General features: G+C 35.7%; 1 protein-coding gene across 1 annotated transcript; it reads right to left on the bottom strand.

Annotated features, from left to right (window-relative positions):
- Window positions 1–6,419: 6,419 nt before the first annotated feature.
- LOC132033722 (uncharacterized) lies at window positions 6,420–13,913 on the bottom strand. The gene is made up of 4 exons (XM_059423768.1): window positions 12,887–13,913; window positions 9,770–9,911; window positions 7,407–9,677; window positions 6,420–7,023 (listed from the first exon to the last, which is right to left on the bottom strand). The coding sequence occupies exons 1-4, from the start codon at window positions 13,798–13,800 to the stop codon at window positions 6,655–6,657; spliced, it is 3,696 nt and encodes a 1,231-aa protein (XP_059279751.1). The 5' UTR covers window positions 13,801–13,913; the 3' UTR covers window positions 6,420–6,654.
- Between the last annotated feature and the right edge of the window lie 11,531 nt (window positions 13,914–25,444).

Below are 25,444 nucleotides of genomic sequence, written 5' to 3'. Positions count from 1 at the left end.
GATCTATTTCTATCCATAATTTTTTAACATTCTCAGGGCTTGCATTAGTTTAATTTGTGAAATCTATATAAATAATCGGAAGATGTTTATCAGATTCTAGAGTAAACTAATTACTTATTGAATTCGAGAGACTCAATAAAATTTAGAGGAGAATGATAAAACGAATCAAAGCTAACTGCTAAAATCGTGCATCTGTCTTGTCTATTACCCTTACTTCTCATATTAATAGTAACCTTTGCTTTCGTTGTCAATTGTCTTTAATTACGTTGTAGTCGATAATCGTGGTTTATAACCACAACAAACTCAAGTTTTTATTTCCTGAATAATACTGAGCAAGGTTCCGTTTGAGTAATTATTTGTACCAATCCCTGTGGAGACGATCTTAAAATACTATCTTTGACTAGCGAAGCGCTTAATTTATATTGTGTTTTGCGCTCGTCACTGGGCCCTATTATCACCCATCTAAGTTATGCAGATGATACTATTCTCTTCACTCATGGGGATCCTAACTCTATTGACATGATGATGAAAGTTTTGGAAGATTATGAGAAGTCTTAAGGTCAGCTCATCAATAAAAACAAGTCAGGATTCCTAGTGCACCCAAAAGCCACTTAAATGTTTGCTCAGTTAGTCAAAAACAGCACTGGTTTTAAACAATTGGTTTTTCCTCTCAAGTATCTTGGGTGTCCTATTTACATTGGAAGGAAAAGAATTTCCTTTTTCAGTGAACTTGTTGCTAGACTATCCAACAGGGTCACATGTTGGCATACTAAATCTCTGTCTTTTGGGGGGAAAGCTATTATGATTAAGGTTGTCTTAGCTTGCCTTCCTTTGCATATTATCTCAGTCATTCAACTCCCTAAAGCCCCTATCAAGCATATGAAAATGGTCATGAGTAACTTTTTTTGGGACCAGAATGATGGGAGAAATAAGCATCATTGGATCTCTTGGAATAAGTTATGTTGGCCAACAGATGAGCGAGGCGCAGGGTTCAGGACCATTCAGAGTTACTGTGACTTTTTTTGCTGCCAAGAACTAGTGGAACTTTAGATATAAGTCATCCCTTCTCAGAAGCTTCCTTGAGGCCAAATATTGCAAAAGGTTTCATTCAGTGTCCAAGAATTGGACATATGCTGATTCTCATTCTTGGAGAAGGCTTGTTGAAACTAGAAATAGAGTGGAACATATATTCTATGGAAAGTTGGCAAAGGGGATCTGTCTTTTTGATGGGATAACTGGACAGGAATTGGTCCTTCAGCTAGTCTAGTTCTACAAGGAAACAGATCTAAAAAGATTAAGGTTGTTTTTTTTAGTTTTTATAGAGGATGGAGGATGGAAGCTGGTGGATGTTAAACAACTTATTTCTAACAGCTTAGCGAAGATTGTGATCAATACTAAGATTGAGATTGACAAAGAGGATTACCCTGTTTGTTTGGCAGATGAAAGTGGTGAGTTCACTTGTAAATCAGCATGGAAAGCTATCAAAACTCCCAGAGGAGTGACCCTAACAGGTAAAAAAAGTCGGTACCCTAAACTTCCTTTTGTTATACCCCATTTTAATCGGAGTCAAAATGGTTTACAATATTCCGGTAATTCCGGGGTTAATTAAAGTAAAGGAGTCGCCACCTAATTATTTATGGTGAATTAGAACACCTAAAGTTTATTAAAGTAATTGTTTAAAGTTACCCCGTTTTAAAGTCTACAAAACCAAAAGATTCTAGGTAAGGGTTCAATTAATCTAAAGGGAAGGTATTAAGCATCCTTTAAGATCTATTAACAATGGTTAACCGACCGGACTTATGTTAATTAAAGGGCCTTGTAAAGTATAAGTAATAATGTATAAAATAATTGGTTAATTATAAAACAAGAGGGAATTAGTATTTAAAAGTGAAAAGTGGTGACTAACTTTATATATAAATCCAATTGACCTTATAAAAAAAAATGTGATGTTGAGCTAAAACACTTTTACATATGAATTCAAGGTTTAAGAGTAAAAAAACAAGGTAATCAATATTTTAAAATCTGGTTTTGTATAGAAGTTAAGTTCCTCGTTGAAAGAACCATTAAAGTCGTCCAACGTGCCATTTTCTAAATAAACCAAGGCTCCAAAATTTGACTAAATAAACTCAAATACTTGTAAATATCATGATAACTAGAACCATAAAAAATCCAGCTCTTTCTAATAGAAAGGTTCTTAAGTAGTTCTCTAATTAGAAGATAAATACTTCATTCTCTGTTCAAGTGAGACCCTAAAATAAGTTTTTCCCAAGTGACAAATAAAGTAAAGAGTAAACAAAGTTTGCATTTTTTGAGATAGCGTAAGAGACAGATTATAACATCAGGCATTACTCAAAATGAGCGTCAAAGTCAATTGCATATAATCCTAAGTCTTGTTTCTAATACAACTTGTCAATATCCAGATTTGCATATCCAACTATAGTGATGTTTAAATATATTCCAAACAATTTAATTGAACGTACACGCAGGACCTCTAACTTTGAAATAAAAGAAAGTTCAGGTCATATACTCTTATCACATACTTAACCACAAAAATAAGTATCCTACATCATTCGGAAAAAAAAAAACACACACACACACACAATTAAAATCACAGGCCAAACAACATCCGGGATTTAGAGAAAGATTCCTAAAAGAACAGCTCTAAAGTCTCATTTGACGCCAACCAAAACATAAACATAACTCATTTATATTTTTTGATTCAGCTAGGGAAAGAATACTCTAAACACGATTATAGTATTTCAAACATGGTCATTTTTGACATAAGCAATTTATACCGATCTTAAAATAGGTTCGAACATATCACGATAGTAACAAATGTCTATTACTACATGATTTCTGAATGCATCATTATTGAATAGAAGAGATTAAATAGAAAGGGACGAATATTACCTCTTGTGGGTGCAGTGAACAGAGGCTTTGTGGTCTCAGATCTACTCTCCTTTGAACAAAGTCGAAACGGACAGTGATTGAGGATAATAAAATACTAAAGTTTTCTTTTAGAAACAGTAGAAAAGTAACAATAGCTTAAATGAGACAGTTTTTCATCCCCCCCCTTCAGCTGAAGCATTAACAAGGTATTTATAGGAGAAAGTTAGGGTTTTCAGATTTGAAATTTTGAGCACCAAAAAAGAGAGTCACGGGTGTAGAGCCGTTTGAAATTAAAAATTCAATCTCTGAAAAGTATTGATTTTGCTGAGATTTATGAAGAAAGGCTGTGTCATCTTTTGACTGAATCTTGTAGTTGAAAGAGGAGAGAGAGAGAGAGAGAGGGTAATATCATTTCTTGCACAAGACAAACTCTGTTTTATGAATGAAGGAATTTGGCTTTTGGCTGAAGATGGAGAAGTGACGTAGTGAAGGCGTGGAGAGAGAAAATTAAAGAGAGGGTAAACCTAGTTTGACTCTTGGAAGATTGGGCTACCCTTATCAGAATTGGGCCTCGGTCCGAGTGGGTTTGAAGACTAATTTTGGGCTTCGTTTGGGTCGTAAAACCTGGGCATTTTGGCCTATTTTAGGATTTAAACCTCTTTTCCTTGTATTTCTTTGAGCTTCTTTCTATTAAACAAATACTATATATATATCTGTGTGTGATAATAATAATAATTTTGCAATTAGCATTACATGATAATCTTATTATTAGTGGATAAAATATAAGTAAGGTAATAATATAGTAAAAATATTATCCAGGTTATATCTTATGATTAATACGTAATTAGTAAGTAGCGATGTACGAGGTATTAATAAATAATAATACTTTAATAATAATAATAATAAGATAATTAGTTTATTAATAAATATTAGAAGCTCAAGAAAAAGAATTGGAATAAAGGAGGGATAAAATTGGGTGTCAACTCCTTTTAAAGTTTCTTTCTTTATGCTGAGATTACTTCACTATATAATTCCCACGGATGACAAAGTTCAACAATTTTGAATCCATGGTCCCTCTATTTGTGATTGTTGTAGAGTCCCTTCCCTGGAAAGTGTTGATCATCTGTTTAGGGAAGGTGACATGAAACATATCTGGCTTTTTTTTTTCTGTAATTATGCTGGGATTAAATGCAATAACATGAGTGTGAGGAGCATCATTATTCAGTGGGGGCTTACTAAACCAAAGAACCCTATTCATGATCTAATCATCCAATGTACTCCTTCAGTGATTTGTTGGGAAATATGGAAGAGTAGGTGCAGCAAAAGGTTTGAACAGATCCCTATTAACCCCAACAAAATCATTTCTCAAGTTGGGAGGTTGATAGCATTGATTGCCAACAGTCAGTTTCCTTCATTTAAAAGCTTATATACTTGGACTAAGATTTTTGACAAAGCTGAAAAAGCTAGGGAGAAAATCGATATTAGTCTCATCAAATGGATTAATCCTCCCATTAACACATGGAAACTTAATACTGATGGTTGTTGCAAAGGAAACCCTGGGGAGGCCACAGGGTTGGCATCCTTAGAGACTATACAGGTAAGATAGTGATGAGTTTCTACTCTTACTTTGGAATCTGCAGCAACAACAAATCTGAAACATTGGCTCTTTTGAAAGGTTTGCAGTGGTGTCACACTGCAGGATATAACAATCTGATTCTAGAGACTGATTCCATGCTATTTGTAAATATGATCAATGGTTCCAACAATATCCAAGCTTATCTGAGAGATTACATTCAGCAAATTAAAGACCTGATGAACTAGGGACAGATCAGAATAGTGCACTGCTTCAGAGAAGCGAATTTCATGGCTGATACAATGGCTAATAGTGGTCTGACCAAGAAAATAGAAAAGTTCTTCACACAAGCTTTGACTCTACCTGTGAAGGCGAAAGCTTTTTTGAAGAATGATCAAAGAAGGTACATCCACTTCAGAAACAAGATCAGGAAGGGGCAATTCTATTTTGATGATGAAAACTGAGATGAATCCGACTACGTCTTAACTATTTCCTTCTTTATCCTTTCTAAATGTAAAGTAGAAGTAGAAGAGGAATCCTCTTCTACCAGAACTCACTCTTTTGCACATTATTCCTCTAAGGTGAGGACTCGTCTTACATGTTATTGTGGAGGCTAAGATTTATGTTCTCCTTCGTGTATATTTTTGAGTAAATATATATACCGGTAGGGGTCTAGCCAAACCCTCATCCTAACAAGGTCAGTATAGATTGGATGATGGATAAAAATAAAATAAAATAAAAAAAACTTTAAACTAAATTATTAAATAACTATCTTAAATGTTAATCCTTGAACTAGTTAAGCCTGCCATAAAACAACCCGGTATTGAATAACAAAAAGAGAAATGGATCTTAGGCAATTTTAATGGTGATTTTGAGTTGAAAACCAAAAACTCCATAAAACGTACTGTATTTTGAATTGATTTAACCTGACTAAACCAAAGTAAAACTTCAAACTTAGTCAAGGGAGCATTATGATTGGATGAATCGTATAGTATCATGAATATATAAGTTAGTCAAGGGAGCATTATGATTGGATGAATCGTATAGTATCATGAATATTAACGCCTAGAGCTTGGTTTAGAAAAAATATCCTCTTGTCCAAAAGGATCAAAAAAATAAAAAAAAGTGAAACCAATCCCCCAACATCATCCCTCTGTTTATTTAGTTCTTAATAAAATCGCAGGGCATGTACTTGCCTTTAGTTAAGTTCTTTTGTTGTTAGTTTAGATCTTACAGCAACAAACGGGTGATGTTAGTTTAGATCTTACTTGGATTTAATCTACATAGTTTAGATCTTACAACAACATACGGGTGGTGTTAGTTTAGATCTTACTTAGATTTAATCTACATAGTTTAGATCTTACAACAACATACTCGGTGTACTGTAATCCCACGGGTGGTGTTAGTTTAGATCTTAGATATTAATATACACTCTTACCACATTGTAATGTTCATAATATAATCACTAATTAGCTAAGCTGCTAATGCAGATGAGATGATGTACTGCTCATCACCTGGACAATTGATGCGATTGCCTGCCTTAAAAATCACATCAGTAACAAAAGGCAAAAAGAAGACACAACTGCAGTATCACCCTCAACTGCAAAATCAACTTCTACCAGAAACTTAAAAATGTCCAAATTAGTAACAGAGTCATTTGAAAGAAGAATCTCAATGAGATACCGGCAGCAGGATTATCATTCTCATCTCTGCAAACTGATTTCAAGTTGCTTCTTCATCCATCCTCTATCACTGCGAACCGCAATCAAAGTTTGCTTCTGCATTCTCCATCCACAACTCAAATCAGAGACAGATTCAGCAGAATGCAGCATAATCTGTAACAGCACCCACCTAATAATCTAATAATCAGGAAACTTTGGGTCCTATTGACAGATCCTACCATATCCTGTATGAAGTGAGGGGGAAAAACAGATATTTGGGACTTTAAAGAAACATAGCTAAAGAAGCTAAAAATCTCATTATCTTCTCTAAAACAGTCAGTCGTTTGACTTGTTTCAGCCAAAAGAATAGGGAAGGTTAGCTGCTAACTTAACTAACATCAATCTAGATCCAGTCATAGTCTAGAGTTACTAATTATTTTTCAGTTTTGGATGAATAAATACCTCCCTTTGACCTAATCCTCTGTCTGAAAACTATGTTCAATGGGGATCATTGAGGGTCAATGACAAGTTCTACATAAAGCTAAACTGCCCTGAGATCCTTCCACTGCAGGTTGGACACATTGAACCAATTGAACCGGCTTCTGCTCCTAATTGGTTAGGCTCTTGATAAAACTCGTTTCTGCACCAAACGCATACCAAGGTCACCTGATTCCTGCCTGCTAAATTTGGCATCAAATCATCTTTTCCAAGCCAAAATGACGAATTAAATCCTTGTTCTATATCCACATCGTAAGGCAATACTCTAGGCTCTTCTTGAAGAGAATTTAAACTTTGTGTGCCCATGAAACTATATTCCACCGGTTCAGTTCTGTCTGATCTCAACCCATCAAAGCCAGTGTTGCCATCATACTTCTCATTCTCTCCAAAGAGACTTTGAACCTGTCCAGAATAGCACGATGAGAAATATATGATAAGTTTGTCGAACATAACCAATTTAAATTTATTTTTTTTGGTTTCCCACCCAATGTCCGGTACCCGTATTGGAGCCCGACTATATCCGGATTCGCACCGCATATTTAAATTATTGTCAGTCTCCAGTCAAAGTCAGAATCAAATTCAGAAGGGCATCTAGCAAAATTTAATTGCTAATAGATCAACAAAAAACTTTAAACTAATAAATTCACAACAAACAATCTTCATAACTAAAAAATAAAAAAAAATCTGCAAGTTTTTTACGATCTTGTTCTAATAGGAAAATGGCAATTTAATCTACAAGTATCTGAAAAGCATTTTTCCTCAAGTAAATGGATTTTAATAAATACCTTTGACATAACATCATAGTTCTGGAAACAGTTAGATGACTGCGCTACTGAGGTTGAATTGTCTGCTGAGCCACCTTGCATGACATTCTCTACACCTGTTCTCCAAATGCTTCCAGCCATGACATTCTCATTAGGTTTGGCATCTCCACAACCGAAACCACTAATAATCTTCTTTCCAGACTCATCAACTTCATCTATTTTATGTTCATCCCACAACTGGTTATGAAAAACCGTGTTGAAGTTACTTCCAAAATCCCCTGTTTTTCCCTTGAAAGTCGAATCACTTAAATCAATCCCAACTTCTCCTTGTTTATCAGTCTCCAATCTTCTATGGAGATTATCCTGAACTCCATATGTTTCCTCCATGCCAAGTTGGAAAGTTGTACAGTTCAAATTTGCACCTAGATCCACATGAGAATTGCCGAAAGCAACATTTAGATCATGATTTCTAGAGTTTTCAAGACCATCAAACTTACATTCATTCAAAGAGTTGTTATAGATTCTGTTCATGGTATATTCCTTGGTAGAAGCTTCTGGCACATTGTTTGAAGAAAACAATGCACTTGCAGAGCTTTGCTGATCATTAACTTCCATTGTGCTTTGGTAAACTTTGATATTGGGATCTTCAGCACAAGATGCCCTCACATTCGTGGCTAGAAAAAACGAGGAGAATGCAAGACCTTTTTCCTTCTCTATGTCACTGGTATCAGATTTTTGCACAGCATGATTGTTACTAGAAGCAAATCCCACTGTATTACTACTAACACTGTGCAGTTCACTAATCTTGGGTTCATCTGTACTTGTTTTCGAATCATTAAAAAAATGAGCTCCAACCTCACTGTTATTGTCACAAGCCGGAGAAAGCAGACTGCTCTTGACACCTTTGTGCTGTTCAGGCTCCTCTAGAAAGCAAGCAGAAACATCAGTCACGTCTCTTTCAGCTGTATTTACATGTTTATCTGAATGTGGAACAAATGAATAACTATCCTCCTTCATAATCAGCTTATTGTCATTTGAATCAACAAGACTGCCACACTCATCATTTTCTACATTAGACATCATGCTACTAGGTTTATGCTCACCTATGCTGCCAGAAAGAACTCTTACATAATCTACCACGGATCCTTCCTTGTCGCAAGATGGGGTACCTGTGCTGCTCTTTAAACCTTTTATTTCCTTAGATGTTTCTGCCAGAAAGGATACACCATCCAGAACATCAATGTTCTTCCCAGAGTGATCTTCAGTGCATGGAACTTGTCTGGCACTTATCAAATTATTCTCATCCGGCAGACTGACATCACTACATAAAGCAGTTGTTGACTCAGTATCCACACCCCTATCACTCTCTACTTTGCTCTCATTAACTGTAGGGAAAAACTTGCCATCTTCCACACTAACACCACACATATCAACAGTGCCATTTGAACAAAGTAAACCTTCCTGTTTAGGTTCTTCTATGTTGGAACAGACAACTACTTTGCTTTTGTCAACACATGTTTTTTCATTCGATGACATAAGGGAACAGCTCTCAGAACTCCCTTCCTGGTTATGACAATCCTTATTGGTACCTTCAGCTACACTATCAACAATCAGTGAGTCACGTGGTGTTCTGTTGTTATTAAATGTAACCGCTTCAGAACTTAAACACAAAGTAGTTTTATTAGGGGCAGTAACCATAGCCTCACCCAGACCTTCTAATTTATCGTCAGTCTCCATGTGACCCTCCTCCTGGATTTTACTAGAAGGTGCAGGATTGTCACCGTCATCCGCACTTACACCAGCATTTTCTGTCAGGTTCCTTGGCGGAACAACTGAATCCTGCATAATGGGCTCCGTTAGCATGGCTCCGCTAGACACCACAGGTTCAACACACTCTCCCATTTTGATTGGAAGTGATCCGTTCGCAGTCTTTACCTGTTTCTTAACGTGGTTTCCAACATGACCGTTGTACCGATGCTTTTCTTCAAATGTCTTATGGCAGAACTGACATTCAAATTTTCCGTCTTTAATTATTACCCCGTCAGTAACGGATTGACCACCATTTCTAGATCTCTTTCTCTGATGAGAAGATAACTGGTGCTGCAATAAATCATCCTTATTATTGAAGGTCACATTGCATTTGTCACAGTGCAAAAGATCTCCTACTTGGACCTCCGATAGTTCTCCAAAATTCAATAGAACTTGCAACTCCCCATGACCAACAGCAGAGGATGAGTTATGAAAAAGAGGGCTTTCCTTTTTGCCACCATCTTGAACTCTGAGGTCCGAAGTCTGAAACATATTTGATGAATCAAAGCTCCATGTAGAAGGAAAAAATATAGCAGGAAGAGAAAAATGTATTTTAAAAAAAAGGCTAAACTTACACTAACTAAAGCACATGCATTAGTGGTCTCAACAGTTTCACTAATCTTAGCATATGTTGGAGGATTTTCATTCTGTTCACCACGAAGAAAGAGCAAATATGAAGAAACTTCCTTGCATGTTCCAAATTGCCGTCCATTAGGGCTGAGAAAAAGTTAAATGTCTTAAGCCATCTAACTTGGATGCATATAATAGAGAGAGGAGTAAACAAATATCACAGTAATAATTTAAAATCATGTGTAAACTGTTGGATAAGCTCGACTTTTGTTCAAGCTACAAAAGTCAGCAATTGAAAAATTATGATAACAAGAAGACCCTATTACAGAAACTAATGGCCAGGGAGATGACTGGCAAAAGTAACTTAAGGTAAACTTTCCTTTTATCTTGAAATGACCCGAAAAGAATACAGACTACTAATACACGAGGGACGGCTGATGTGCTCTTGAGACTAAGATGCACTATTACATTTAATAATTGCAACTGCAAGATGATTTTGTAACATTTAACCCACTTCAGTGAGAAGTTTTGCGCTGGTTGTACCATGGGAGGCCCAAGGATGAAGATGGTCATATTTTAAGATGAGTAACACAACAACAATACCTCAATCCCAAAACTAGTTAGGGTCAACCATTTTTTAATTTTTTATTGATCAAGTTAGTTAGGGTCCGCCATATGAATCCTTAATATACATTATACTCTATTTGGACCTTCTGCATCCCAATATTTTTTATAACCGGAAATTCAAGAAAAATGAGTTTTGATGCTTCATTAAATCAAGCAATTGAGAAAACACTAAAAACACCTTATTTTCTCTAGCTTTCTCTCTCCTAAATAAAATCATGACATGACTAATTGTCTCAACGATAGACCCATACCTTAAGCAATTTAACTCTTTTTTTTTTTAATAACCGTGGTGTCCGGAAGGCTAGAACAAATGTGAAGAAATCACCTAGTGTTTCTCTCTGTTGGAAATTAGATCTGACACCTCTTTTTTTGATGAAATAAGATGTTGTATTAGGAAGGTATCAAGTAGATGCATGTTACATACACAAAAGAATCATGGTTAACTCCTGAGAACAAAAACTTCAAATCTAAATCAGGGAGTGAACCAGAAAGCAAAAATATGGTCTCTAAGCCATATTGATGGAGCTAATGAAGTCTAAAAGGGGTAATATGTCATTTACAGGGGATAGATTGCTCCAACTGCAGAGATTAAAAAGACAGAAAGACCTGACAGCTCTTGGTGCTCAACCCACATCATTGACCACTAGGCCACACCTAGTGTATCATGAACCCTTTTTAAAGCAAATATTCCCTATGTTATAATTTATGTGTGTTACTTTCCTTTTTAGAACTGTGGGTGGCGACCCAGAGCACCTACCGGTCATGATGGGGATGCACCCGAGCCCTGAGCTCGTTTCTATTTGCCTTAGTGATGGATGAATTGACACGGCATATTCAAGGGGAGATGTCGCGGTGTATGCTATTCGCAGATGACATAGTACTGGTTGACGAGTCACGTGATGGAGTTAACGATAGGCTGGAAGTTTGACGACAAACACGAGAGTAAAAAGGTTTCAGGCTAAGCAGGACTAAGAGAGAGCATCTAGAGTGTAAGTTCAGTGGTGACGCAAGAAGCAAAGGTGGAAGTGAAGCTCGATGTATAAGTCCTACCCATGATGGATAGTTTTCAAATATTATGGGTCCATAATCCAAGAAGACGGAGAGATTGATGTCGCTCATTGTATTGGAGCGGGGTCGGTGAAATGGAGGCTCGCATCGAGGATATTGTGCGATAAGAATGTGTCACCAACGCTTAAAGGTAAATTCTAAAGAGTGGTGGTTAGACAGACTTTGTTGTATGGAGCAGAATGTTGGCCAGTCAAGAACGCTCACGTCCAGAAGAAAAGTGTAGCGGAGATGAGGATGCTCAGGTAGATATGTGAGTATACTAGGATGGATATGGTTAGGAATGAAGTTATGCGGGCAAGGTGGAAGTGGCTCCTGTGGCGGACAAGATGAGGTAAGCGAGATTGAGATGGTTTGGGCATGTGAAGAGGAGGTATGTGGATGCGCCAGTAAGGAGGTGTGAGAGTTTGGCTATAACAAGAGTTAGGAGAGGTAGAGGTAGACCGAAAAAGAACTGGGGAGGTGATTAGACAAGACATAACCCTAGATAGAAAAGTGTGGAGGTTGAGGATTAGGATAAGAGGTTAGTAGGTAGCCGAGTATTCTCCTTATTAGTAGTATTAGTTAGTAATCGCGTAGATTCTTTTCTTCGAGGTGTACTACTATCCGTTTCTTCTTTTGCTTTTTATCTTGCTACTTTTTGCCATATTTTTCTTGATATCGTACTTTAAAACCTTTTTTCCTCAAGCCGAGGGTCTATCGAAAACAGCCTCCCTACCCCACAAAGATAGGGGTAAGGTCTGCTTACATCCTACCTTCCCCAAACTCCACTTGTGGGAATACACTGGGTATGTTGTTGTTGTTGTTGTTACTTTCCTTTATAGTCTGCTTCATGATGTAACTTAACTTTCTAAATTTAGTAATTTTCTAATTCCAACATAATCATTTTACCCTTAATGAAACTTCCTTATAGGAATAATACAACATGTTTAAGACAACAAGATTCAAAGGGCATTTTTTGTATGTTATACACATATTTAATTTAAGACCACAAGATTCAAACGTCTTCTATACATTCTTAAAACTTCAAGCCTAGTCAAACTAAGACATAAAATGAAATAGAGGGAGTGTAACTTCTATAAAGTTGAACTAGACACAAGTTAAGGAGTCTTAGACATACACAAACAATTAATTGTATCCCCAAGAAAAATATTAACCAGATAAATATGATAGGAACAAAGTGCCAGCAGTATAACTCAAACTCCCAATGCAGAAGGTCACTAAAAATCACTTCATTTATTTCATCATCATCTATGTTAGGCTTTGATGAGCATCCTCTCCCTAGAGTAATCAAGATCCAGTTACCTACCCTACCCTACCATATATGATCAATAAATCAACTATGTGTCAATCCTATATAGGCAATAATTTAGGATTGACAATAAGCAATAAGAGAAACAACAACAACAATCCAAAGAAGAAGAAAAAACCTTATGTAGCGTCGACAATGCAACCAAACATGTCCTCCTTTCCTCTTAATAGAAAGCAAAAGGTTCCATCCTTTAGGCAACACACTCCCAAACTCACTCGCATCAACAATCCTCCTCTTCTTCCTCGTACTACCCCATTGCCCATTCGTCCTCCCCAAAAACCCTAACAGCTCCTCTTGACTCCTCATACCCTCCGTCCTCCTCCTCAACTCCGCCCCATACGGATCCTCCAACGCCCCTAAACCCGCCAAATCAACCCGTTCCCCGTCCTTATTCAATATCTCCTTCTCACCATCATCCACATCCACATTTTGATAAACCACAATATCCTTCACTTCTGTGGGCCCCACATCAACCTCCTTAACCTTAACCTCACCCGCCACGTCATTCTCATTCTTCCTCGGCCTACCTCTACCTCGTTTCCTTTTCTCCCCAATTGAACCCACATTGGAGTAATCGACCCGAATAGGGACTAAATCAACCGGATTAGGATTAGGAATAGGTTTGGGACTTGGTTCGGTACCCGAACCCGAACCGAAGAGTTGTTTAAGAAGCGTAACGATTTGGTGACTTTCGGAGTTTTCGGGTCCGTTATTGAGAGAGGGATTATTGAGAAGAGTGTTACGGAGGTGAGGTGTACGGCTACGTAGGGCTGACGTGGCGGCGGCGGTGTTGGTGGCGGCGGGAGCAAGGCGGAGACGGGAATAAGTTTGTTTGCGGGACCCAGCAGATTCATTGAAAACGGATTTGTCGATTTTAGGGATAATGACGTCGTCATCACGGCGAGGGTTAAAAGCGGAAGGGGAACATAGGGAGAGAGTGTAGAGTTCAGATTGAGAGAGGAGATGGAGATCAACGGTTGGGATTGATTCTGAATGAAGCGGACCACCGTCGGTGACGGTAACGGAAGCCATTAACAGAAAAAAAAGAGGGAGGGAAAGAAGAGAGGTTTTATTATTAGGGATTGAATTGGAAGAGAAGGGAAATTATAAGTTTTGGGAGGGAAGGGTGTTTGTGTAAAGTTGAGGAAAAAGGAAGGGCTTGTTTTTTAATTTCTTTTGAAGGAGGTAACTGTTGTTGCTTGGTTTTGTGAGCTTATCTTCTATTGGTAGAAGAGTGAGGTAATCGAGGTAAGTAGTAAGTACAATATTGTTGTATAGGCTTGTTTTATTTGGTTTAGATTATCACAATTGTTTCAGATTTATTTGATTAAACTAGTTTCGGGAGGATCGGGCTTGCTCAATATAAAAGTACATATTTTATTAAAGAAATATAATCTATGTTTGTAATAATTACATTTCATTTTTAATATATAAAGAAAAACTTTAATTTCACTCATTTAATATCATAATTTTCATTTTGATGAAATTATTTACTTCAAATCATATGCGGAGCCAGAATTTAAAGTTATGAGTTCTGAAATATGTTCTTTTAGGTTATTTAGTTTTAAATTAATAATCTATACATATTTAATGAACTTTTAAGACAAATACAAAATTTGAACCAAAGCACTACCGAATTCGATCAAAATCATAGCTGACACTCTAACTCCGTCCTGCTTCACATTCATTTTGTGTTTAAAATATTAATTTTAGTTAACTAAATAAGAGATTTTAAAAATAACATTATCTTCATTTTCAACACTATATGGCATCATTTAATAATTTTTAAAACTATCTGAAAACCATTTTAGTACAAATCTTTGTAAACACATATGAGCTTATTAAAGTATAAATATAAAGTAAAAGAAATGTCTACATGTAAGTAATAGAATTTTTAGAAATTCTCAAATTTCATAATACAAATATAAAGTAAGAGAAATGATTACATGTAAAAATCTATAATAACCAACAAATGAAAAAGGAGAAAACGAGAGAGTAACAAGAAGCAAAAATATTTAGTGAAGAAGTGACTATTTTTTAGGTTAATAGATAAGATCAATATAAGAAAGTAACAGGGAAAATAAAGTGCGGCGGATGGGGCTACTCCTCCCTTAACCAGGAGTTTCGGGTTCAAGCTCGAGTATGGAAAATCCTTAGTCGGGAGTGCTTCCCCCATTTGGGCCCTACACGATGCGAACCTAGATTACTCAAGCTCTAATGCCGGCACGTACACCAAATAGAAAATTTAAAAAAAAAAAAAAAAAAAAAAAAGGATAAATAAGATAGGAGGTTAGATAGCTTTTGGAAAATAGACCATAAGAACAAAAAATATTTTGACTTTTAAAAAATAAGATAAGAACCTAAAAGTAATTAATTGAAAAGTTTGACATTTTATTGAAAATCTTTGTGAGGACTACAAATATCCTTTGGTTGTCCCTTACATATAGTAATATCAGGACTAGATGAATTTTTTTCCACTTTAATTAGAGGTCACATATTGAAATTATTTTTTTCATTAAAAAATTATATACTTCACTTAGTAAACATTATTATTTTTGTTTTTCATCCGGTGTTCAGTACGATCATTACGGTCCTGACTAATATAACACCCATTTAAAAGGAAGTCTTTACCATGTGATTTTTTCCATATTCGTGATTCGAAAGCGAGATGTCTGGTGGATAGGGTCCGTCTGATTGAGGGTCGCGGACCCTATCCATCAGACCACAATTCTTCTTGGACTCTCTTAGTAAACTTATCCGAAGTAAAATTGGATTAGTTGGAACAATGAGCTTCGATTCTAAATAGTTTAACCAAAAAATTATTGTATAATTGATTAAATAATGCTATTTCTAAAGTAAAGATTGTTATTAGTAGTGTAAAATGGTTTTCTTGTACAATGGCAATAAAATTAATTTAATTAAAATAATTTAAAGTAAAAAAGTCTTGCAAAAAACTAGAGTTGTTAATTGTGTTTTAAATCAATATAAGTTTATTTTTCTAAACTAAATAACGACATTTCATGTGTTCTTAAATGTGAAAAATGTGATGTAGTTGAACTTGTGCCTTGTACTACGAATTATGAAAGATTAACTTTTATAAAGGAGAAAATCACTCTATGAATTTCACTTTTGAGGTAGCAAGTAAATTCCCGTAACAAAGGGAGACCTTTATATTTTATAAGGATGCATTTGGAAAATATTCAGCTAAAGTTGAAAAAATAGCATTTAAAGTTGCAATCTGAAAAGAATTTTAGAAATTGCAAATTGTGTTTGAATATGAATCTTACCCAAATGGTAATCTCTAATGACCCAGAAAAAAAAAAATGAATCTTACCCAAAGTGAAATTTGAAGATTTGCAGATGTAAAATCATTTAACTTGTAATATTCAGCAAACTAGTTATGTTCAATATTTCTCAAATACTTCTAATATGTTCAAATCATTATTTACAGATACTATTGAACTTCAGTGCTTCAAATATTGAAATATTTTAAATGTTTCTCCGCTTACACTAATAGCATATCACTTGTACGGTTGGTCTTGTTATTTATACTGGGTGGAGCTAGCCCGTGCCCAGCACGGGCCCAACAACTATTAATCACTTTTTATTGAGGGAAAAAAAAGAATAAAGACAACAATTTGATTGCACAAACATTTCATAATGCATATGGTACTGGTCACATTATGCCACGTACAAGATTTATGACTTCTGCGCAAGTATCCAAGGAGCATTAACTACTACCAACAAAAATCTCCTCTATCAAAGAAGAAAATATATATTTCTATTATATAGAAAAGGCTTAAGTTTAATTTTCATGTCAATTAATTTCAAATCAAGGGTATATTGGTCATTGTTGTTATTAATTGATAATAACCTATGTGTCTTTTAGTTAAGTAGCCGCCTCTTTCGGCCACTTAATACTTAATCAATTCTTTTTCTCCAATGCATTTCGCTGTTTCTCAACTTCATGGCTTTGAGGAGGTTTAGTTTCTTAATGAAAGCGACAAGTGTTATATAAGAGCATAAATTAGGCAGTTTAAAGATCTCAACATTTTATGCCAAAATGTGAACATAAAACACAGCCACCTCTTTCCTTGGCTTGTCTCCATCGATAAGCTCCCATAAATGGAATTGGTAATTCTCAAGATATATATAGTGCAATTTCATTAGACATATAGACCTTCTACGAAAGATAGTCAAAGTGTGATGATCCCAGAGTTGTTGGTTATATAAACCCAAATAAGGAGTATAGTAAGAATGTTACTTCGGCTATGTATGCTACTATATAGTGAAAACTAAAATAAATGCGGGATCAACCATTCAAATGACTGATCGTACACCTCTTTTCGACTCTAATGGTGGGCGTTTTTCAAGAGGTGTGTATGTTTGAAGGGGTGTCTGATCAAGTCATTTGAATGGTTGATCCCGCATCTATTTTAGTTTTCACGGGGATATATAGAGCATACATAGAGCTGAAGTAAAATTCTTACTATACTCCTTATTTACTGGGTTTATATAGCCAACAACTCTCTCTCTCTCGAACGCTACTTCTGCTTGACTATCTTTCGTTGTCCATACGCAGCCTTAACTAATGAAATTATAGAGACCAATTCTTTTTTTCCGAGCTTATCACGGGCCCAGTATGTTCACATTTTTGGCATAAAACGTTGAGATCTTTTGCAACTGCCTAATTTATGCTCTTATATAACACTTGTTGCTTTTCATTGGGCTAGGCTAAACCTCCCTCAAAGCCATGAAGTCCCGCAGACGATCTAAGCAAGAGTGAAGTTTAACAAAGGCTGGAGAACATTAAAGACATAAGAATTGATTAAGTGATCGGGTGGCGGGGCCGAAAGAGGTGGCTACATAACTAAAAGACACATAGGTTAGCATTATCAATTAATAACAACAATGACCAATATACCCTTGATTTGAAATTAATTGACATGAAAACAGACATGTCGAAACTTGGAAACTTAACTTAAGCCTTTTTCTATAGAATAGAAGAACAGGAGAGATGCATTTAATTGTTGATAAGATAGCATTTATTCAAAGTTCGGCACATCAATTATTGAGAGATCTTATCATGCCAATTGCCAATAATGATAACTCTAGGCTCCAGTAAACATAGTGATCCTTTTTGTTTCCAATAGGGTGGTTGTATTAATTGTCAAGACTTGGAGATTTGACATGACAAGCTATAAAGGAAGTGTGATGATCACCAAAATTTACAGTCTAATAATAGTTCATAAGAGCTTCACACTGAGGGGTAAATGGTAATGCCATTTGTGCAAATACCACTTAGTCATCAAACTTGAACCACATTTGAATTTGCACAACTTTTGCCCAATTATAGAGCCCAAGCATATGGCCCTCTTTCAAACTTTTTCTTTCCTTCTGCCTCAATTCTAAAGCCCAGACATTGACCTGTCTACTCAAGAGCCCAAACTTTTCCCTCTTAGCTTTGCAACTTCTGCCTTTTGTTTTAAAATGACAATTTATGGTATATGTAAAAAAGGATAATATATCATTTTTTGTTCCTCAGTTATTGATAAATTCTTATATGATTACGTAAATATAACCTTTAATAATTAAACTGTGCGTTGTTTATTCTTTTATATCGAGAATGTGTAATATCTAGACTGTTTGTAGAACAGTATTGCCCTCAAATATTAATGTAATATTACCAACAAGCATAAAATATGAGTAATTAAATGATGCGATGGTCAATAGTTGGTAATTTTGTGAAAATTCAGAAGAAGGAGGAGGATGAGGAGGATCAAAAGTGCATGTTTCAAGTAATTGAAATATGCTTAGCGAGGTAAAAAGAATTAAAATTATAATTTTCCGATACTTAAATGATTGTGCAAAATTTCCATGTAAGAATAGAACTCCAATTTGTTTCATAATTCAGCTTCTAATCTTTGAAACCAAACTAAATGAATTATTTATTTAAACAAATATGACTTTTAGAAGAAATAAGGAGTGTGCGTCAGGGACTTAGGGTATGCTTGGTGTATTTTTTCCACATCCAATCATCCATGGTGGATTAATCAATGTATATATTAGCAAAATTTAAACGAATAGCCACGTTGAACATAATGAACAATTAATGAAAAGGTCAACAAATGAATAATTTTCTCATTAATAAAAGGGAATTCGAAAATAAAAAGAGGTACACTCCTAATATATCTTTCAATTAGCAGTTGACCTAAAAGAACAATCAGTGCTCATACGCCACTAGTTAAATATACATAGTAAGCTTTTCAGTGATTTCCTATCGTCACGGCTCAATTACTGTTATGAGTTTGAATCTTAAGAGATTTCTTGTTGATGCTGCTCAATTAAGACATGTACTTCCATGAGAACTATATGAAGAAAAAAAGGGGAATTTTATGATTATTCCGGCGAAATAAAATATTTATTCATCTATATGCATGCACATACTGTATGTTTTGTAAATATTAAAAAAAAAAAAATAAGTATAGAGGGTAATATCTTTCAAAATGAGATTCTTTGTATAAATTTATTTTGACTGCCTAAACACACCGCGTAAATGTTCCAAGAAAAAAATAGCAACAAGAAGTAGTTACTAATTAAGAAATTTTTATGGTGTGGGATGAGAGCCAATGAGGCTAATCATGTAATAAATTATTGTTTTGTTAATGGGGTTGATAAAGCACTTAAAGTTGGGCCAGGCCATGTTTGCCCTTTTGTATTGTTCATCCAATCAGTTCCACAAATGTCGGAATCAATTATATGCACTTATCCATCATAAGATTTGATGCTTCACGAGTTGTAAAAAGAGAAGAGTGGCAAAAATCTTTTACAATCTCTTATCCAGACGAATCCATAATTCCTTATTTTCTTTTCTTTTTGTTTCTTTTTCTATTTTTTATGTTTTGGTGGAGTGCTGCCAGGAACATATTTACCTTTCAATGTACACTTTATTGGTAAAGTCTTTGAATAAACACATCTTTGCGTAATACACAATGGAGACGTGTATGATAAATCGTCATCTTCACATTTTGTGACCTTTCGTAATTTTTATGGATTACAAAAGTATAATTATTGCCAACAGAATTCCGGTTATTAGGCTTTTTACACAGATTTATTTGAAGTTGGAAAAACAAAAGATTACCTGATGTTAAAGTTGAAAAGGAGTACTTGAAAATTGAAGTTGCATTTTGAGACGAAATTGACTTGGAAAAAAGTTTGAAAGTTTTCAATGAGAAATCACTACTGCACTTGAAATAATACTGATCAAATATCCTTTTCAACATTTTACTATAATTTCGGAGGGTTAATTTTTGCGAAAAGTTTTCAAACAAATTTTTGTAACCATAAATCACTCGACTATGTGTAACAAACCGTTTGGTCGTTATAGTCTTTCCGGCACTTTTGCCCCTTTCCGAGCTTGGTTAGCTCACTTTTGACCCGAGGGGACCGTTGACACGCTTTTTGAGGTGTCTAGATTTGATTCGGGCAACTTTTTGTGAAATTTGGGCTTAAAGCGAAAAAGAATTGACTCAAAGTTGACTTTTGGGAAAACGGGCCTTTTTCGAAAATCCATCAGTTCGGAGAGGTCCGGATGATTGCTTAGAACTTGTGTGTATATCTGGTTCGGTTCCCAATGCACATGGATGCATTTTAGGACTTGAGTTGGGAAGTTGGATTTGAGGTATCGGGGCTTGACTTGGTCATCGAGACCTTCGTTGGGAATTCCGAGGCCACGAGTGCATTCATAGCATGTTTTTATATGTGTCATGTATGTGGTTTGTGAGCAGATGTCCTCGGGAGTTAGTTGGGATTTCGGTTGGGACTTGGAAAATTTTTGGGATTTCTGGTACTGGTGCCTGCCAGGGCGGCACCACTACCGTCCCAGCAGAACCGTCATAGCGGTGGGATAGCCGCTGAGGCGACCAAGCTTGTTGTGTCCTGACCGTCCCGACGATTTGAGTGGACGTCGGGGCGGTGACGACATGGCGGTCCCGATGCCGCCATATTAGTATGGGGCATGTTATTTTCATAAAATGTGTATTAAAAAATCCCTTAGTCTATCATTTATTACCGTTCCGAAATTTGAGCTCTTGGGAACTATTCTAAAGGATTCTTGGAGAAGATCCTTGGTGGTAAGTCCTTCTAATCTCCCTGCTAATTCATTATTCCTAGTCATCTTAGAATTCCTCTTTCCTTGTTAGTTCCTTAGTAATGAAAGATAAAAAGTGGATTTAATGGATATTCTATCTAGGCTTTTTAATGATGAAATTGATTGGGTTTATGCTAGATTATGATGTATCTAATGTTGTTAATCTTATATCTTCCCTTATTAGTGTTGAGTTCTTGAATCTAAGAGTTAGGGTTTATACCCAAAATTGGGGTTTTTGCTTGGATTTCACAATTGGATGTATCCTCGAGTTAATTTAGCAATTAGTTGATGGGTTTTGATCACCTAGGGTTTAATTAGATGTTTGACCCCCGAATTTCCCGTTTTGACCTTGTGGACCCCATTTCCCCAAATTCTAGGATTGGTTTTTGACCTAATTTGAATGATAGCAATATAGGTATCGATCTTTATGATTTCTAAGAAGTGATTGTTGGTGTATTGTTGTTCGGCCATCCAGGTAGGTTATGGCTTACACTTGGTGAGACTTCGTGCAGCGAAGCATACATTTAGATGATATTATTGGAGAAAGCATGTAAACCTTCGAGGTTGGATATTGTCTTAGGTTGGGCCCTGTTGCGTGATTGGGGCTAGCCACCCCGTTGTGTTGTGACTTGATTGCTCTATTGTTATTGGCTTGATGCCGCGTGGTAATAGCAGATATTGGAGACTATTGATATATCTTGTTTATGATATTGTGGTACCTCACTTGTTGATGTTGATACGAGAATAGTATTCCATATGACTTGTATAGTCTTTCATGATATGATTGGCGTACCCATGCTTCGTACTTGTGATATTGACCTGATTATGGATGTTGATTCATATATTGCACGCATTCACATCTCTCATGATATACTATTGATACATTATTGATTCTTGATGAAACACTATGATGAGCTAGGCTCAGTTTGCATGAAGGTGATGTGAGAAGTCCGATGGTTATCCGGGAATCGTGAATTATGTAGAGTGATGTAAGAAGTCTGATATCCGATGGTTATCTCGAAATCGTGGATTGTGTGGAGTGATGTGAGAGTTTGATGTCCAATAGTTGTCCCGGAATCGTGGATTGAGTGAGTATATGGACTTCATGGGTCCTCCATGGGTTGTGCTACCGAGACGTCGATACTTCCGTCCAGATTACATGTGTACACAACTTGTATTGCATTTGCATTCTTACATCATTGCATTGCATTGCATTATGGCTTATATTGTGATGATCTGGTGTTTTACTTGTGATGTTGGTTTGGATTGGATATATTGAGATTTGATATACTTGGGTTTAGATGCTTCCACCTAGGTGATGACCTATACTTGGTTCTGATTATGTTTGACTTATACTTGTTAATTTATCTGCCTATCTTGCTTTATTGTCTGAATTATGTTAACTATACTTAGTCGGCCTATGATACCTACCAATACTATGATTTTGTACTGACCTACACTTTCTGCATTCTTTTATGAATGCAGAGTTCCAGGTTGGATCTGCTTCCGTTTCCCGTGGCTGATAGTCGCTATCAGTACAACTTAGAGTTTACAGGGTGAGCACGAAACGTTCGTTACCTTGAAGACTCCTCTTATTTATGTCTTACTTTCCATTTCGAGACATATACATATATTGATGTATTGTTATATTTCTAGACTTGTATATTTCTAGCTAGATGCTCTTGTATGGCTTAGACCAGACCCTGGGTGTATTTCCTTATTTCTGCACTTTTTCTATATTATTATCGTAAGACTTACGTGATTTATTCTCTTCCGCTTAATTGATTTATTCATTTATGCCTTTATTATCGTTGGGTTGAGGGTTCGCTTACCGAGGTGGGAAAGGTAAGTGCCCGCACGGCTTAGACAAATTGGATCGTGACAAGTTGGTATCAGAGCCCTATGTTAGTCAGTCTATAATACAAGAGCGTGTCTAGTAGAGTCTCATGGATCGGTACGATGAGCTCCGTATTATCTGCGAGAGGCTATAGGACATTTAGGAAATCTCACTTCTTTCATTATTTCGTGATACTTTATTCCAATTGGTATATGGAACAATCAAATTGGTATCTGACTCTTATCTCTTTTCTGACAGATGATGAGGACTCGAGCTACTATAGCCCGAGGTCAGGTGCCAGAGCATGCGGTTGCGGCTGGCACCAGAAGGCGAGCGACAGCCCGAGGACACGGCAGAGCTAGAGGCCGCGGGGTCGCCTAGCCGAGGCGGGGCTCCCCGGCGGACGACAACGCGCGAGAGATCTCCATCTCCAGAACCTGGGGTCCAGCAGGATCGAGACCAAGCCGCCGAGGAGGATGTGGTCCCAACACGGACACAACCCGAAATTACTTTTGATCAGACTATGCAGGTTCTCTTACCGAGGTGAGAAAGATAAGTGCCCGCACGACTTAGCCAAATTGGATCGTGACACTATGACTAATATTCATAGAAGAATATCTTATTATAATAAAAACAAGTTATTTTAAAACTCAAAAAATCTCCCACCCAAATAAATTAATCATGACCCAATCCTTTGTTTGGAAACGTTCTCTTTCTTTCGGCTAATCTATTCCAAAAAATGAGTACTTATTTAAGTTGTAAAACAAGCTTATCAAAATTGGTACATAAATAAAATTCACCATCCCAACTTTTCTACTTCTCAAACAATTTTTTTTTGTTATATTTCAACCTACTCTTCGTTTAGGTACCATGCATTTCCAAACTCATCTTTTCGTACCAAGTCAAACAAAGGTAGCAACTTTGTGATACAAGAATGAGTATAATTTTTCTCGTCTTTGTTCGTGAATCAAAAAACAAAATGGGGACTACTGTACTAAACAGGACCGTAATAAAAGAAGATTGCTTATGTTAATGAAGAAAATATTAAAAAGCAAAAATGCCTGTGGACCTAGGGTCCGGAACCAAAAATAACCCAAAAAAAAGGGTATGAACCAAAATACCCCAGGAAAAAGAAGAAGTACAAAAGTACCTTTAACGCATGATTTTCATGCGTTATTGGATTGTCTTATTTTTTTTTTTCTTTCTTTCTTTCTGTTTCTTTCTTTCTTCCTTTCTTTCACACTTTTTTATATACTTTAGCCATAGATTAATCATGCTTCGAGACTATAAAACTTGAATATTTTATATAGAACTCTATTTATTTTTGTGCGATTAATAAGGTAGGCTCAACACATCAATGATACACAAAACTTCGGATTGTCGTTTTAGTGGTTGAAAAGTGCTCGAAGTCCATTTTTGTTTGAAGACTTGTTGTCATTAGCTTTAAGTTATTTATGTTTTAGGGTTTCGTGTTATTTTTATATTAATGCGTAACTTTATTTTGACAATTTCACAAATAAATAAATTAACAATAAATAAAAAATTAACAAATTAATAATCCATAATCAATTAACAAAATATTAATTCATAATCAATTATTTCTGTGTATTTTTTTTTGTTTGTTTTGCGTTATACCCTTCAACACCCAACTAATTGGAGTCCGCAACTTAAATAACTTCAAAAGTGGGTTTGGGTACCAAAATAATCCATTAACGAATAATAAACTAAATCTTGAATAACGAACGATAAACTAAATCCTGAATAACAAACGATAAGCTAAATCCTTAGTTTTGGATTGAACATCATTAACAGAATTTCCGAAAAGGATTAGTTAGTTAACATAATTTTTTGACGAAGGATTAGTTAGTTAATATAAAATTTTGTTCGTTATTACTTTAACTACATGTGTTAAGTAAATTATAATCAACAATACAATATCATGGATTATTCAAAATAACTAATTAAATCCTCCATAACTTATCCTAGTTAAGTAAGTTCTAATTAGAGATTTTTTTTTTAGTTAATTTCAAGAATAATGAATAATTTAGTATTTACAAATACGACACCTCCATGGATCTCCGTTAATTATTTGTTAATTATGGCATTGTTAATATTTGTTAATTATGTCATTGTTAATATATTTATTTCTGAAATTGTTTTTCCCATGTTAATTACTTGTTTATCCCATGTTAATCGTTAAATAAATTAGTTCGTTTTTTTACTAATAATATCTTCTCAATGCTCCCGCCCAGGTTTGATCCCTGGTGGATGAGATAAAAAAAAGTCAAAAGCCTAAGGCTTTACCGCCAAGCCAAGTTGGCTAAAGTAACAATGTAGACACTTTTTATTATTTTGTATGTTCACTAATGCTATCTAACTTTTTTTCTTAAATTGAATTTGGAACCTTGAAATTGACATTGAAAACATCATTATCACGGGATTATGGAATTGAAATATATTTTTCGCCATTAGATTTAAAAAAGAAATAAATGAAAATTGCGCACGAATTTGGGGAAAAATTGAAATTGAATGGGATAACGGATGTTTTTGGAAAATTCGAGGCGGGCGAACAGCCTAGCTCGCCGTATGCATAGATCTCGAAAAAATACCCAAAATCAAAAAAAAAAATCGCATCAAATGGACATCCGAGCGCAAAGTTATGACCATTTAAAATTTCACCAACTTACAAA

Source organism: Lycium ferocissimum, chromosome 10, assembly GCF_029784015.1.
Source record: "Lycium ferocissimum isolate CSIRO_LF1 chromosome 10, AGI_CSIRO_Lferr_CH_V1, whole genome shotgun sequence".
NCBI classification, from domain to species: Eukaryota; Viridiplantae; Streptophyta; class Magnoliopsida; order Solanales; family Solanaceae; genus Lycium; species Lycium ferocissimum.
Note: the sequence above shows the minus strand (reverse complement) of the source record. Positions and strands in the feature narration are given on the sequence as shown.

Coding starts and splice junctions, on each gene's coding strand:
- LOC132033722 (XM_059423768.1), bottom strand. CDS start 13,800: ATGGCTTCCGTTACCGTCACCGACGGTGGTCCGCTTCATTCAGAATCA. Junction 9,912..12,886: donor CATTGTCGACGCTACATAAG/GTTTTTTCTTCT, acceptor ACTTTTTCTCAG/CCCTAATGGACGGCAATTTG. Junction 7,024..7,406: donor ACTATGATGTTATGTCAAAG/GTATTTATTAAA, acceptor TATTCTGGACAG/GTTCAAAGTCTCTTTGGAGA.